Raw genomic sequence first — 13747 nt, forward strand, 5'->3', positions numbered from 1 at the left:
AGTCCTAACCTTAAGAGAGGGAGCGTGGAGAGAGGCCAGGAAGGCAGGACCTTCCTTTTCTCACAGGCTGGGCACAGACTCCTAGGCCATCCCCGCGGTTCCACACGCCCTGAGCCCCACTGTCTATTTCCGGTGAAATCTAAGGACAGAGATGCATTTGACACGAGGGTCCCCGGGGAAGGACAGGGAGTCTGCCTGCACCACGGCACCGTCGCTTCTAGGAAGGCCCACGATGGTCTGGACGCTGTCCTCAGCCGCACCATGTGATTGCAGGGCGCTGGGCGGGGAGGGCACATCGGGGACACTCTGCAAAGGCTGTGACCGTCCGTCCACTGCTGCCCCCGAGGCCGACACAGAGCACGGCCGTAAGGAAACGGTCATCGAAAAGTTAGACAACAAGTAAATTTCAAAAATAAAGAAAAGTCTCCCATTGGAGAGAATAGTGGAAATGCTTCATATTGTCACTGAGAAGTTTAGCAACACGGGTCCTTGGGTTCCTGATTTGTTAAAGGGAACCAATAAATGCATACGTACACGTAGAAGAGAAGACAGTTCACCTTCGGGGGACTAGGCCTTTGACGTTGGGGTGTCTGTCACACTTAGCGCCTCAGTCGGGACCTGCACCTCCCATGTGGGACAGTGATTTCCGGACCAGGACCACACCGGTGCGCCGCCCCAGCACCCGGCACAGGGTGAGGAGGGCCCGGGCCGAGGAGCTAGGACGGCCCCTGGAAAGCATCCCTCTGCAGCTCCGTTTGAAGTGCTTTGTTTGCAACAAGGTCTGTAAACAGCACGGTCCTCCGTCTCACAGCTCGGACCAATTCATCTCTGCCTAGCGAGCAGGCATTGTTTTCTCAGCTGCAAATCATGTTAATCGGCAGCAAACAGACAGGAATGTGGAGTCAACAGCCCAACGCCGCCTGCTGTGATGGCTTTCCCAGCCCCGCTGCAGGCGCTGCAGGGGCGGCCCAGCGAGCGATGCCAGCAGGGCTGGGAGGGGCGACCTGAGGGGTGCCCCTCAAAGCTCGGGTCCCTTGCTCTGTGCTTTTATCTGACATGCAGACATCTGGGGTCATTGGCCAGAGTGGGTGCAGGGCAAGTTCTCAGGGGTGTCTGGGAGGAGAGCAGTGGGGGGCTATGGGGTACGCATGGCGTTTGGTTAAAACGCTGACTGTCCCAGGAGACACTGGGCAGTGGCTTTTCCTTCTCCTCTCCTCCCCCCTCTCCCGGCTTTAGCCCCGTCACTGGAATCCAACCAACTCCACGGGGTGACGGGAGGCCCCCGTTCTGAGGTGGGCGAGGGGGCTGGGAAAGGGCTGCCCAGCCTCGGGGAGACCAGCCCTACGGACCTGTGTGCGCTGGAGCTCTACCCATCAGCTCCCGCACACTGAGCCACCTCGTACCCGCCGGCCACCTCCCTGCTCCCCAAGGCGAACGTGCAGCTGGGCCGCCGGCTGGCGGGGAGCAGACCCACCTTCAGCTCCAGCTCCGGTGCTCTCGCCCAACCTGTGACCTGCTCCTGCTCCTGCTCCCGGCCAGGCCCAGGCCCCATCCACTCCATGGGAGGGCACAGCAGCGCGGAGCCGGGATCCGCACCCGGCGGGCAGCCAGCAGCCAGCACCCCGCTCCGTGGCAGGCACGCGGCTCACACTGCAGCGCCTCAGCCAGCACAGCTGGGGGCCTCCTGCAGGCACACAGGTGGAGGTCATAGCCCGACACACAGGTCCTTGATGCTAACTCACCACTGCTGTGGCCGCTGCAGCCCTCAGACCCTTAAAGGCAGGTGGTCAGTGTCACCGAGGGAGCTTTTAAATACAGGTTTCTGCCTGGCCAGCATGGCTCAGTGGTTGAGCATCAACCTAGGAACCAGGTCATGGTTGGATTCCCGGTCAGGGCACATGCCCGGGTGGTGGGCTCCATCCCCGGTGTGGGGCGTGCAGGAGGCAGCTGATCCATGATTCTCTCTCATCACTGATGTTTCTCTCTCTTCCTCTCTGACATCAATAATATATTAAAAAAATAAAACTGAAATACAGATTCTGGGCCTCCCACTCAGACACTGACTTAGCCGATCTTGGACCATGGCCCAGGGGTCTGAATGTGGGGGCTGAGCTTGCAGGGACGGGGAGCCCCAGGAGGCCCGGCCTGGCCTCCGGGTGACACATTTGAGGCTGGAGCCCAGGCCGTCCCCACGAATTGCTGGTCAATGGAAGCCGTGGGGCTGGAGGCTGGGGCTCACCCCCCGACAGGTGGGCTGCGGGAGGTGCCCTCAGGCTCGTTTGAACCTCCAGCTCTCCCCCTTCCCACAGCCTGTGAGGCAGCAGGGGACAGAGCCAGGGGACCTGAGGGTCTGGGCAGGGCCAGGGACAGAGCCAGGGGACCTGAGGGTCTGGGCAGGGCCAGGGACAGAGCCAGGGGACCTGAGGGTCTGGGCAGGGCCAGGGACAGAGCCAGGGGACCTGAGGGTCTGGGCAGGGCCAGGGACAGAGCCAGGGGACCTGAGAGTCTGGGCAGGGCCAGGGCCAGGGGACCTGAGGGCCTGGGCCGTGTTCATCGCCGCAGTGGCCTGTCCCCAGGCGCTGAGCCAGGCTTCCTGCTCGGGGGGGGAAAGGCTGCCTCTCGGCTCCGCGGTTGGAGGCGGCTCTAGACAGAGCCAGGCTGGTGCCTGTGCAGGGGATGCCGAGTGTCAGGACCGGAGGGAGAGACCTTTGAACAGGAGAGAAGGAAAAAGGGCCCGTCGTTCTTCCACAGTTTGCAGGTCATTTCCTCCAGTGCAGCCTGAAGGCAGCTCCGTTGTCCAGGTGTCGGCATGTGGACTAGAGCAGCGCGCGCGTGTGCGTGCATGTGCGTGGTGGGGGTCAGGGCTCAGGCTGGGCCTCACACCAGGTGGGCCTCACGCCCCCAGCCTGCACTGTGCCCTGCAGCGGTGACTGCACACCTGGCGTCCCAGGGGCCCTCGGGCGGGGACCTGAGCAGAGGGACCCAGAGCACAAGCTCAGCCTAGGAACAGGGTGGTGACCTTTCTCAGCCTCACGTAGCAGGTGGAGCGAGAGGAGAACCTGGAGAAAACCCGAGACACGTGGCGCGCTCTCTGCACCCCGTGGCGGGGAGGGCGGGGGCCGTGTGCTGGAGACCGTGCTGGGCTTGTGGGCTCCGGCCTCAGAAAGTCGCTGTACAGAGTCGGTCAGACAGACGGATCCCCAGGACGGAAGCCAGAATCCCCAGTTCCCAGGGAACAGTGGGAAGCTTCCCATTTTCCATTTAGGCTTCATTCAGAGAGCAGGGGAAAGGGAGGGGGCGTGGCCCATCGAGGCTCTGGGTCTCAGGGGGACCCTTTTCCGTTCCCAAGTCATGGGGGAGGGCTAAAGGGGGGTGGGGGGAGGAGCAGGTGCCAGACCATGGCCTCATCAGTCACCCCTGAGATGCAAATCATGTAACCCCCGGGCTCAGGGGACAGAGCTGGGAGCCAGGAGCCAGGCATGCCCCAGAGGAGAGGGCGCCTCTCCCCCGGGAACTTCCGATCTGATCTCCGAGGCTGAGGGGGGAGAAGTTGGGGAATCCTGTTCTCCTAAAGCTTCTGCATAACACAGACCCCCCTTCCAAGCCCAGGAAAATGAGGGACCCCAGGGCCACCCCGTTCCCTCCCATCCACACCCCCTCCTCCTGTCTGGGGCACCGTGAGGTCAGGGGTAACGTGAAAACCCCATCGGCTCCGAAACCTCCCGTCCTGCCCCCTGTGCGTGGAGCCAGGGACGGGAGATGCTGAGGGCGCGACACGGCTCCCGCCCCCGGGACAAACCCAACGGCGGCCGCCCGCTCGGGAGGGACGTGGCCAGTGAGCAGGACGGCGGCACGGGGCCAGGCCGAGCCGGGCCTGCATTTCTCAGCTTCTATTATGCACTGCTCCTCCTTTTTCTCTCTCTTGCTTCTTCCGTCCTTCTGTCTTTTCATTGTTCTCTGTCTTTCACAGCTAGCTCATCCTTCGAGGTGGACCTGCCACTGCGCAGTATTTTCTGAGTCGCTTACGTTACCCATTTCCTAAGGGCACGAAAGGCCCTCCCAGCTGCTCTAGGGTGATGCTTCACCCACGTCTCCCCTCACGTGGGGGGGGGGGGGTAGGTGGAGGGAGGTTCCAGCCACGTGAACGGTGCCCGGGACAAACCACAAGCCCATCTTCCTCGCCTGGCACAGTCCTCGGGCGGCTCCCTAGGAGGCCGGTCCATCGCTGGTATTGACCACGAGCAGCAGAACCTGTTCTGCAGGTTCACACGGGCCCCGGTGTCAACAGAACCCCAGCTCTCAGCGAAAGGACGAGTCTGACACCGGTTCTGCTCAGCGTTTATTTTCATGTGTGTGTGTGCGCGCGGGGGGAAGGGGGGGGGGCGGTCACTATAAACCAGGATGACCAAGTCCTGCGGCCTGGCAACCGCGGGCCACAGAGAGGCAGGGCATGGCGTTCGCCAGCAGCCACACTCCCGGCGACAGGGACAGAGTCACACCGTGGAAATGAGGTGCCGTTACAAAAGGCACCTGCTTCCGCCGAGAAAGCACAAAACCGGTAACTCCCGTCAGTGTGACCAGCAGGCAGGGACGGAGTACAGAACAGACTGCACTACGGAACCGCCCACCAGGCCACCTGTGGCCGTGACGGACAGTGGGCACAGGACGTGCGCCCGCCGCCCGCCCCCCCCCCCCCCGAGGCCCCCTCCCCCACGCGGATTTCCGAAACGTGGCACATTCCAGGGTCACGAGGACAGGAAGCTGCTAGACGAGGGGCCCTCCTGACAGTTGCACAGCAGTAGGCGTCAGACAGGAACCTGTCAAAGGCAGCTGCTGCGGGCACTGATGGATTGTGTTTTCCCGCCGGCGGGCGGGCGGGCAGGCAGTGGCGGCTGCGGAGGCGTGCTGTGAACAACCACACACACACACACACACACACACACACACACACACGAGCGCACATGCACACACACACGCGCGCGCACACGGGAAGCCTTCGAGCAGATGGCTGCGGGCAGTCAGCGCGCCTCCACAGACGACACCCTGCATGGAATGAACTTGCGAGGAGGCGCCGGATCACCATTTATTTGTCACGGAGGATGAGCACACAGGACAGAATCGGGGACGGGGCCTGGGCATCGGGTGATGGTGCTGGGCTGCTCGCGGCTACAGTGTCAAGACACCCAAGTCGCCGCAGACAGACGTGAACATGAATCTTCTGGATCCGTTCAATTAAAAAAAAATAAAAAGCTTCAAGATGATGTTTGATGTCTCAAAGGTAATGATTTCATTAAAACCCGCCCACAAGGTGAAACCACACAAGCTGCGGTTAACGCCACACCTTCCAGGGCGTGACGGCGGCCCGTCGCCGTGGCAGTGCGGCTGTGACAGCGCGGGCTGCGGTGTTTGGGGCTCAGCCACGACCCTAAAACCCCGGACATGCTTCCAGTGCTCAGGGGAGGGGCAGTTTCTGTCACTGGGCCGCTTAGAATCGCAAGTGGTCAAAAATCTACAAAATGTGCCCAAGCGTATTTCAACTACAAACCTCCCTAGCCCCGACTGCTCCTGATTCAGAAAAGGCCCAAGGGCCAGGCTTCGGGAAAACTGTGCCTTCATCTCTATGCCACCTTACCACGTCAGGGGAACGAAACAAAACGTTCGTTGCAAAGACTGACCGGGCGCTAGAGTTCTGTACTTGCCGCAGCCCCCGCGTACTGTTAGGGGCACATGGAGACCCCGGAAAATCGAGGTTTACACGGGAAATACGACACGCCTTTTCACGGAACGGGGCGCGTGACGGCTGGATGGACACGTGATTCTCGTCGGTCAAATCCACGCCGCTCACACCATGGTCGGCACAGACAAGCCTCTGTTGGGTGGCTGTTAAAAACGTTACCTGTTATTTTAAAAAATTATTTTTTTCTATTTTAATCAGACACAAGATTTTTAGAAAAAAACCCCGATAGTAAGTTGCAGCTCGGCTTTGTGCAGGGCAACCTTTCCGTTAAAAAAACGCCGAGGACTCGCTCACGCAGGAATCGGACGCGAGCGCTGTGCCTCGGTGTCCTGGAACGCGTCTCGGAACGGGGAGCGGGGACTTCAGACGCAGGGACGGAAACGATGTGTCTTGTCCCTAAATCCTCAGTCGCTTTCCCGTGGCGGGACGGTCCATTTTGATTCGGGTTAATTGAAGCTTCTGGTGCTCATTTTCGTCCCATAATCTGTAAGGCCAGTATACAAAAAACTAAAAAATAACATAACATACCCCCCGAGAGATGGTGAAATGAGACACATACTCTGGGGAGCCCAGTCACAGAACACTGCGCCCCAAACCGGGGGGCGGAGGCAGGGCTCCGAGTCTCCCGGGCCGTTCCGGGGGCGCGTGGGGCAGGAGAGACGCGGCGGAGACGGGCAGCGGTAAACAGAGAACCGAGTCCCTCAGTAGTGTGTGCTTGACGGTCATGCCGAATAGTCTCTGGGGCAGAGAGATGAGTCTGAGATAACAGGAAAGCAGACGCCGATCTACGAGGACGCCTTACCCAAACGCCGGGAAATGAGGATGAGCACAAGGCGCGAGGCCCGGGAACCGCCCTGCCAGGCTCACATCCTGGCGGCCTCCCGGTCCTTCTCCTCCAGCAGCTGGATGAGCCGGGAGAAGCTGTCCTTCAGCGCCGCCACGTCGCCCAGCGAGCAGGGCTGCAGGGTCCAGCGCTGTCCGCGCGCCAGCGGCTCCAGCTCAAAGTACTTTTTGACCTTGAGGGGGACAGAGAAGACCAGCACCTTGTTAATGACACCGGGACCTTTCTCATGCCGACATGCGAAGAGTGACCAAGTAGGGGCTTCGAGGAGAACCTGTCCGAACTCTGATGCCTAGAACTTTCTAGAATCCCATCACGGCTGTGGTTAGAATGCAGGGATGTGTTGGGTGACCCAGGAATGTCTTTTTTTCCTTTTTCTTTATTAAAATACATTTTTATTCATTTCAGAAAGGAAAGGAGAGAGAGAGAGACAGAAACATCAATGATGAGAGAGAATCATGGATTGGCTGCCACCTGCATGCCTCTCATTGGGGATCGAGCCCACAACCCAGGCATGTGCCCTGACCTGGAGTTGAATCATGACCTCCTGGTTCACTGGTCAACGCTCAACCACTGAGCCACACTGGTCAGGCTGTTTCTTGGGGGCAAATGGCCCACTTGCAATGCCATCCATACTCTTACCGGGGGTCTGGCGAAGCTGAAGAGAGAACCACAGGCTCGACGGCACAGGGCAAAGTACCCTGCAGATGCCAGAAAGGACCCCGGCCATGCAGAATGCCCGCAGGGCCGACCTCTCACCTGTCAGCCCGTCACCTCCTGAACGGGCGACAACCTACAGCACTGTCTGCACTCGATCCTCTACTCAAGACAGTTATTTGGATCAAACACACACAGAACAAAAATACAATTTTGCTCTTCTCTCGCTCCTTCCATATCTGGCATGTGTTTCTGAGACGGGGAATGTGGCCTCAGGACAGAGGGTGGGAGCCGAGGGCGTGCAGGTGCAGACAAACATGGACAAATACACCTGCACGAGTGAGGGCTCCCAGCGCCCCCTCCTGGCCCCGGATGCCACAGGGAACAATCCAGACCTAGAATGGATGTGGTTGGATCACTGACCCGTCACGGGTCTTGCTTAGGGTGCCGGCTGGGATACCGAGGAGCAGCGTCCAGGATCACCAACTCCTGGCTTCAAATACATTTCAGATCGTCATGACCGCTAGCATCGATGGCCTTCCCTCCTAGGGCACGATACAGTACTAAGGTCATGACCCCCGACACCCCCACGCCAACCCTCTGTATGGCCAGCCAAGGAGGGTCCCTCACACAGCACACCGTCGTGACCACCTCAGCGAGGCATGTCCAACTCTTTCTTGGCCAACACATTCCTTCCATCCCAGGCGTCATGGGAAACGCCAAGGGTTCCCCTCAGCCCGGAACTTTCTAGAATCCCGCCCACAGCCGTGGGTCTTGACCCAGCACCACACAGAGTGTCCCACTCGCAACGCCATTCCCAAACGGCTTCCTTTTGCCTCGATCGCTGGGAGCACCAGGCCGGTGTCGGCAGCAGAGACGCCGTTCGTGGCGCGGAGATGTGCACGTTCCGTGAGAAGGAGGTAGAAGCACACGGAGTTTCCTGCCAACTTAGGAAGGTCCATGAGCGTGCACAGTGCCAGCGCGTCCCCAGGTCCCCACAGGCGCCTGCGGTTCCTGCTTCCTGTCGCCATCACTAAGAAACGAGGCCTTGGGGGTGGAGGCTCCTGAGCGGGTTCCGAGTTAACGAAAATCTCATTCGCGGCAGAAAGTGGGCCCACGGCCCCAGGAAACGCCGCCGGGGGCTTGTCAGAATCCCACGAGGACTCTCCCTCAGGGAGAGCGTCAGCTCCGTCCTTCTCATTTCTCTTCCTTGGGGCCTGGGACCCTCCCAGCCAAGAGGATGGCAAACCGCCGTGTGGCCCCAGCGCCAGGGCCCGCCGCCCGGAGGACCTGCCTGTCCCGGCCGAGGGTGGCTGGTGGGGGGAGAGGAGCGGGGGTGGGGGGAGGAGCAGCAGGAGGGCAGGTGCTCAAGGCCACACTCCAGGGGTTTACGGTCAGAGGTGCTGACCTGCCCTGGGCACTGCTGGTGCCAGGGGTTCCTCACCGCTGTCCACTTAAAACAAGGGGGCGTGGGGGGCTTTGGGGACAGGTGAGGGGGAGAGGGGGGCTTTGGGGACAGGTGAGGGGGAGGAGAGGGGGGCATGGGGGGCTTTACAGACAGGTGAGGGGGAGGAGAGGGGGGGAGGGGGGAGGAGAGGGGGGCTTTAGGGACAGGTGAGGGGGAGGAGAGGGGGGAGGAGAGGGGGGCTTTAGGGACAGGTGAGGGGGAGGAGAGGGGGGAGGAGAGGGGGGCTTTAGGGACAGGGGAGGAGGAGGCAGTGAGTGATGTGTCTGGGAGACAGGCCACACTGGTTGAACCCCACGGTGGGAGGAGGGTCTGGGTGACACAGCTGCCAGGGCTGGGGAAGAGGGTGCCGGGCCCCTGGGAGCCCACGTGTCCGTCGAGGGTGCCGCTGACTGTGCAAGGGGAGGGGTTTGCTCATCTACACCCGCTCAGGAGCCTGGGGTGTCCCCTGGGGGAGACATTTGCAGGGAAATGCTCATTGCCCGCCCTCTCTCCCACCGCTGGCCCAGGGAGTCCATCCGCCAGCCCTGAACTTGGCCGCGAGGGGGTGTTTCGCCACGGACATCTGCAAGTGAACAGCTGGGACCCTGTCCTTCCGGGGAGCGGCTGTCTACCTCCCACCGCGCCCCACGGGGCGCGCACGCCTTGAATGCGGGTTGGCAAGGGGCCTCCAGCATGGCTGTCTGACCGGCCATGCTCAGGGCCAGCTGAGCTGGGTGACCTTCCCCTGTCAGAGTGCACAGGCCCGGTGGCAGCTCCAGGCCGGGCCGGAGGCTGAGTGCCCGGGCATGAAGATTCCTCGGCGCATTCCTGGCGGCCACTTCAAAGTGCCAGCGGCCCCTCCTCGCCCACGGCCCTGGGATGTTGAAACCCTCGAAAGGTGCTGAGTGTGTCACTGACAGATAAACGTAAGTCGAGCGTCCCAGGGATACGACCACAGAGTGGCACGGGCTCCTCTCACGGAGCAGCGGGGACCAGGAAGTGGCAGCCCCGTGCCGGCCCGTCACCCCCGGGCGCAGCTCTGACCAGCCCGTCGTCTCCATGGCGGCCGGTCACCCCCGGGCGCAGCTCTGACCGGCCCGTCCTGTCTCCATGGCGGCCGGTCACCCCCGGGCGCAGCTCTGACCGGCCCGTCGTCTCCATGGCGGCCGGTCACCCCCGGGCGCAGCTCTGACCGGCCCGTCCTGTCTCCATGGCGGCCGGTCACCCCCGGGCGCAGCTCTGACCGGCCCGTCCTGTCTCCATGGCGGCCGGTCACCCCCAGGCGCAGCTCTGACCGGCCCGTCCTCGTCTCCATGGCGGCCAGTCACCCCCGGGCGCAGCTCTGACCGGCCCGTCCTGTCCCGGGGCTGGAAGCACTGCTGTGTGGGGAGCACCGGCCGGCCTCCGCGCAGGTGCAGGCGCGAGCGAGATGTCCCACCACCACCTGGAGCAGGTCCCCCTCCCCAGAGCCCACTGGCCCTCAACACACCCCTCCTTCCCTCCTCTCCCCTTCTTGTCTGTGATCATTTCTGTTCCACTCTTTCCAAAGAGCAGCATTTGGGGGCCCTGGCCTCTCTGAGGGGTTACACTGGATTCTGTGTCTCCCCCGTTGGGGATGACACTCAGTGATGATTTTACTTTATTTCAAGAAATCAAATACTGTAATGAGGAAGAAACCTGCCTAGGCAGCACCTTTCCTGGCAATCAGAGGTGGATGTTGAGAACATTCTCCCTGCACGTATGGGATGGAGGCGGGTCCGGGCCAGACAGGACAGAGAATTAACGCACGGACGCCCCGCACATCAGAGACGCTCGTGTGAGACAGGCGCGGCCGGCATATAAAACGGTCTGCCGCCCAGCGAGTGCGCGTTAAGTGGCCGCTTAACTAGATGCACTCACCGTGAAATTGACTCTAGGAGCATTTTTTCAACTTAATACTCATTGATATGCACTGCCTCGCTGGGCAGGCGGGCGGGGAGGGTCCTGGCGTCAGAGTGCCCACTGGGGGGTCAGGACTCTATCTTACGAGGTTACGAGGCATGGGGGGGGGCATCACTCACCCACAGCTGTCTGCCTGAGGGGCGGCCACGGGTCGCAGCTCGGTCCCCCGCCGCCTGCGCAGGGCCTGGCCGGCCTGGGCTCTGTGGCCGGGCCCGAGTGTGAGGGCTGCTTCGGGTCCGGGACTGCAGGTGGGCGCCGCGCGGACAGGACCCCTGCCTCAGCGCCATGCACTCGCCCTGCGGCTTTGGCGTCAGCTCACACGGGACGCCGTCATCACACGGGCCCACAGTCAGAATTTTCCCAAGAAGCTCCCGTCGATGGTAACACTGGGCTTTGGTCATGCCTTCTCGTTCGCTTTTTCCCTGACACGCGTCTCCGCGCCACGAACGCCATCCCACGGGCGGCCGCCCGACGCCTTCCACACGCCCCACTCTCCTGGGCAACAAACTCGGGCTCCACACACAGTCCCATCTCACCTTCAGACGATGACGCTCCTGCCCCCCGCACCCACGGTGTTCCCATAAGATGGCAAACTGCTTTGCTAGTTCTCACCTGAGGGTATTTTTCATTGATTTTTTTTTTTTTTAGAGAGAGAGTGGAAGGGCCGGGAGAGACAGAGAGAAGCACCGATGTGAGCGAGACGCATCGATTGGCTGCCTCCCGCGCACACCAACCGGGGCCGGGGACAGAACCCACAACCGAGGAAATCGAACCCGTGGCCCTTCAGTCTGCGGGCCACGCTCTATGCACCGAGCCAAACCAGCCAGGGCAGTGAGATGGCAATTTCACGCCAGCATTTGAAAACAAAATCACCTAACGCCGGTGCCGGCCCGACGATGGCTTGTGCTAACCACACACGACCAGGAGGCGAACGCCAGTGTAAGAGGGTAATTCAAACAGCGGCAGGGAAACGGCATTCACCCGGGCTCGTTTCAGCGACGAACTGCCTGCTGCCGGGCCTCCGTCACACGTGGCGGGAGGGGTGGCGCAGAGCCCTCGGCAGGTGCCCATCCCCAGGGCTCGGCTCGTCTTCACGCAGGAAGGAGAGGAGGTGGCGAGGGCCACAGGCACCCGACCAGCTCCGCCTGCTGGACTCCAGCTTCTGCTCAGATGAACTCGCGTAACCCACTCCTTCTGTCCTCCTCCCGAGGGCATTTTCCCACTGATTTTAGAGAGCGTGGGAGAGAGAGAGAGGGACATCGATGTGAGAGAAACACACCGATGGGTTGCCTCCTGCACGTGCCCCGACCAGGGCCCGGGCTGGGGAGGAGCCTGCAACCGAGGGACGTGCCCTTGACCGGAACCGAACCCGGGACCCTTCAGTCTGCAGGCCGACGCCCTATCCACTGAGCCAAACAGGCTAGGGCCACCCCCCTCTCTTGCAGCACCGCGCCCCCACCCCCTCTTAAGTTAGGCTACTAAGCCAAGGACTTCCTTGAAAGAGCCGAAAGACAATTTATTAACTGCGATTGAAGAGTTCCCTAAACGAGCAAATTACTCACCAGGCGAGGCCGGGAATGGCCTCCCGCCCACCTGAGCGGTTTCTATCCTTTCGGGAAACGTTGACTCAGACGCCTGGCGTTCAGGCGCAGGACACCCGTCCTGCTGCGTCTGGGGCTCACAGACCCTCGTGCACGGACAAGCTGAGCGCCGGGAGCGGGAGCCCCCTGGCCCCCAACAGTCCCCTCCCCCCCTGCCAGCTGGGCCTCATTGTAAGAATTTCACACCGAATATAAAGCGCTGTTTTGACCATGTGGCTCCAGAAATGTGAGGTTAGTGTCTATTCAGCTCGTACCCAAGTGACTGACAGACAGGGGCGGGGCTAACCAACCGGACTCGGGAGCCTCTGTCCCCAGGTTCCTACGTGTCCCCGTCCCTGAGGGACGGACGGCGCTGCTCCGCGTCCTGAGCAGAGAGCACAGCCCCCAGCAGGGCCCCCTCACCCTCACACAGGGGACCCCTACCTGCCTCCCCTCACACAGGTGACCCCTACCTTCCTCACCCTCTCACAGGTGACCCCTACCTGCCTCCCCTCTCACAGGTGACCCCTACCTGCCTCCCCTCTCACAGGTGACCCCTACCTGCCTCCCCTCTCACAGGTGACCCCTACCTGCCTCCCCTCTCACAGGTGACCCTACCTGCCTCCCCTCTCACAGGTGACCCCTACCTGCCTCCCCTCTCACAGGTGACCCCTACCTGCCTCCCCTCTCACAGGTGACCCTACCTGCCTCCCCTCTCACAGGTGACCCCTACCTGCCTCCCCTCACACAGGTGACCCCTACCTGCCTCCCCTCACACAGGCACCCCTACCTGCCTCCCCTCTCACAAGTGACCCCTACCTGCCTCCCTCACACAGGCCACCCCTACCTGCCTCCCCTCTCACAGGCCACCCCTACCTGCCTCCCCTCTCACAGGTGACCCCTATCCTGCCTCACCCTCACACAGGTGACCCCTACCTGCCTCACCCTCACACAGGCCACCCCTACCTGCCTCACCCTCACACAGGTGACCCCTACCTGCCTCCCCTCACACAGGCCACCCCTACCTGCCTCCCCTCTCACAGGTGACCTCTACCTGCCTCACCCTCTCACAGGTGACCTCTACCTGCCTCCCCTCACACAGGCCACCCCTACCTGCCTCCCCTCACACAGGCCACCCCTACCTGCCTCCCCTCACACAGGCGACCCCTACCTGCCTCCCCTCACACAGGCCACCCCTACCTGCCTCCCCTCTCACAGGCGACCCCTACCTGCCTCCCCTCACACAGGTGACCCCTACCTGCCTCCCTCACACAGGCCACCCCTACCTGCCTCCCCTCACACAGGTCACCCCTACCTGCCTCCCCTCACACAGGTCACCCCTACCTGCCTCCCCTCACACCGGTCACCCCTACCTGCCTCCCCTCACACCGGTCACCCCTACCTGCCTCCCCTCACACAGGTGACCCCTACCTGCCTCCCCTCACACAGGTGACCCCTACCTGCCTCCCCTCACACAGGCCACCCCTACCTGCCTCCCCTCACACAGGCGACCCCTACCTGCCTCCCCTCACACAGGCGACCCC

General features: G+C 61.9%; 1 protein-coding gene across 3 annotated transcripts in view; it reads right to left on the reverse strand.

Moving 5' to 3' along the window:
* Positions 1-5070: 5070 nt before the first annotated feature.
* ARL15 (ADP ribosylation factor like GTPase 15) overlaps positions 5071-13747 on the reverse strand; it is a 211566-nt gene continuing 202889 nt past the window's right edge. For all 3 annotated transcript variants that reach the window (XM_059695024.1, XM_059695020.1, XM_059695022.1), the window contains one exon: positions 5071-6753. In XM_059695024.1, coding sequence (XP_059551007.1) covers positions 6601-6753 — 153 coding nt within the window. In that variant the 3' untranslated portion in view covers positions 5071-6600. The remainder of the gene's footprint in view (positions 6754-13747) is intronic.

The sequence above is a fragment of the Myotis daubentonii genome, chromosome 4, assembly GCF_963259705.1.
Source record: "Myotis daubentonii chromosome 4, mMyoDau2.1, whole genome shotgun sequence".
Taxonomy (NCBI): domain Eukaryota; kingdom Metazoa; phylum Chordata; class Mammalia; order Chiroptera; family Vespertilionidae; genus Myotis; species Myotis daubentonii.